This window comes from Nicotiana attenuata, unplaced genomic scaffold (assembly GCF_001879085.1).
Source record: "Nicotiana attenuata strain UT unplaced genomic scaffold, NIATTr2, whole genome shotgun sequence".
NCBI classification, from domain to species: Eukaryota; Viridiplantae; Streptophyta; class Magnoliopsida; order Solanales; family Solanaceae; genus Nicotiana; species Nicotiana attenuata.
The window spans coordinates 1,498-3,131 of NW_017696901.1; the positions used below are offsets into that span (position 1 = coordinate 1,498).

General features: G+C 37.8%; 1 protein-coding gene across 2 annotated transcripts; it reads left to right on the top strand.

The window, feature by feature from the left end:
* The first annotated feature begins 666 nt into the window (after nt 1-666).
* LOC109222674 lies at nt 667-1,543 on the top strand. Of its 2 annotated transcripts, XM_019387001.1 has the most exons (3): nt 667-892; nt 982-1,095; nt 1,186-1,543. In XM_019387001.1, the coding sequence occupies exons 1-3, from the start codon at nt 863-865 to the stop codon at nt 1,495-1,497; spliced, it is 456 nt and encodes a 151-aa protein (XP_019242546.1). In that variant the 5' UTR covers nt 667-862; the 3' UTR covers nt 1,498-1,543. The 2 variants fall into 2 exon arrangements, with proteins under 2 accessions (XP_019242546.1, XP_019242545.1); XM_019387000.1 differs by having other exon boundaries at nt 982-1,543.
* The last annotated feature ends 91 nt before the right edge of the window (nt 1,544-1,634 follow it).

The following is a 1,634-nucleotide window of genomic DNA, read 5'->3' on the forward strand; positions in this document are numbered from 1 at the left end:
ACAAAGCAGAAATGAAGTTAGAATATTAGATTTAAGCAGGAATGAAGAAGATAGAACTCAAAAGGAAGAGAGAGAGAGGCGACATTACCTAGATGATCTGCAGGAGGAGATGAGGAGTCTGAGGATAGAGGAAATGTATTGGGAATATGAAATGGGTAGTCGGTGTGTAATGAAATGGTGGGGTATCTCGAATATGTTATACAGCTGCACGTGTTGGGTGAAGAGAAGGGTACATCAGAGGCCATTTGTGCAATTTATTAAGGTGGAAAGGGAATTTGGCTACTCATGTAAATACAATTGGTTGGGCAGTGGCTATCAGTGCAAGATGGATCTCATTTGGGCTGGTTTTAACGGGCCATCAGATGGTTATATGGGCTGGTTTGGGAAGGTGTCAATATTGGATTATATAAATAGCTATTGTATATGGTTTACATATATGTGGCTATTTGTTAAATTCAATAATTTGACTAATTTGGCTGGTGGTGCAAGGTGGAGGCTATTTTTGCAAATCAGTAGCATATCTGATAAGCGGCCAGATCTGCTGCTGTATTTGGGCTGGATGGTTATGTTTTTAATATGGAGTTGTATGAATAGCCATTATTTGTTTACATATATGAGGCTAATTTTTCAATTAAAAAAAAACCCCAAGCAACAGCAACAAATGCAAAATCCAACAATTATGACTATTTTCGTTTGTTGATAGGTTGTGAGCTGGTCTGGATGGCTTACAGATCTTATTGGCTTTCAAGATGAAGTTTCAACAGAGTATAATAACATCTTTTGTAATGACAAAAAAGCAGAATCGTTCAAGGTTTTTCGTCTCCTTAATGCATTGAGCAACCTCATGATGCTTCCATTTTAAATGCTCATAGATGCATCCACAAGAAAAGAAGTTAGTAAAAATTTCCCTTTCATTTATCAACAGATCAATCTCTAGCAAATCTAATTTCTCCAAAATTATTTCTGAACTTGTTTTACTAGGTCTGCCCAATATTTGGTCCAGCTTTGATCAAAAGAGTTCTCGCCAATTTTGTTCCAGATGATTTCCGTCCTGATCCAATTCCAATGAATGTCCTTGAGGCCCTAGATTGTGAAGTAAGTTTTCCCTCTCATTTTGTCCTATTTATGGAGCTAATTAGCCTGAAGTCACATAACCTTTCTTACACAATATTTTTCCGGATTAAGGATGTAAAAGATGGTCCTGGAGAATTGCTGACTAGCTTCCCGTGCACTTTCACATTGCCTGTCTATACACCTCCTCCAGCATTGTCTCTCACTACTTTTATAGAGAAGGTTGGCAATCAAGCTCCAAAGATTAGGGGTTCATCTGTACTCAAGAAAACATACACTAGTGATGTTGAACTTGATGAGCTGGACTCACCATTTACTTCGTTCCTCGCTGATAGCTTCAAGGATTATCCAAATTTAGCAAAACCTGCTAGAAATATTGTTAGATACCAGCTTCTCTGTGAAGCGTGGAAGGAGGTTCAACAGTGAGGATACCAGCAAGTTTACATATTTGGAAGAAATGATGTTATTTCCTTTTTACTGAAGAGCAAACATTTACCACCTAAAAAAAAAAAAAAACCCCAAGACAACACATTAAAACCCAAAACGTTACTCTGCCTTCTCTC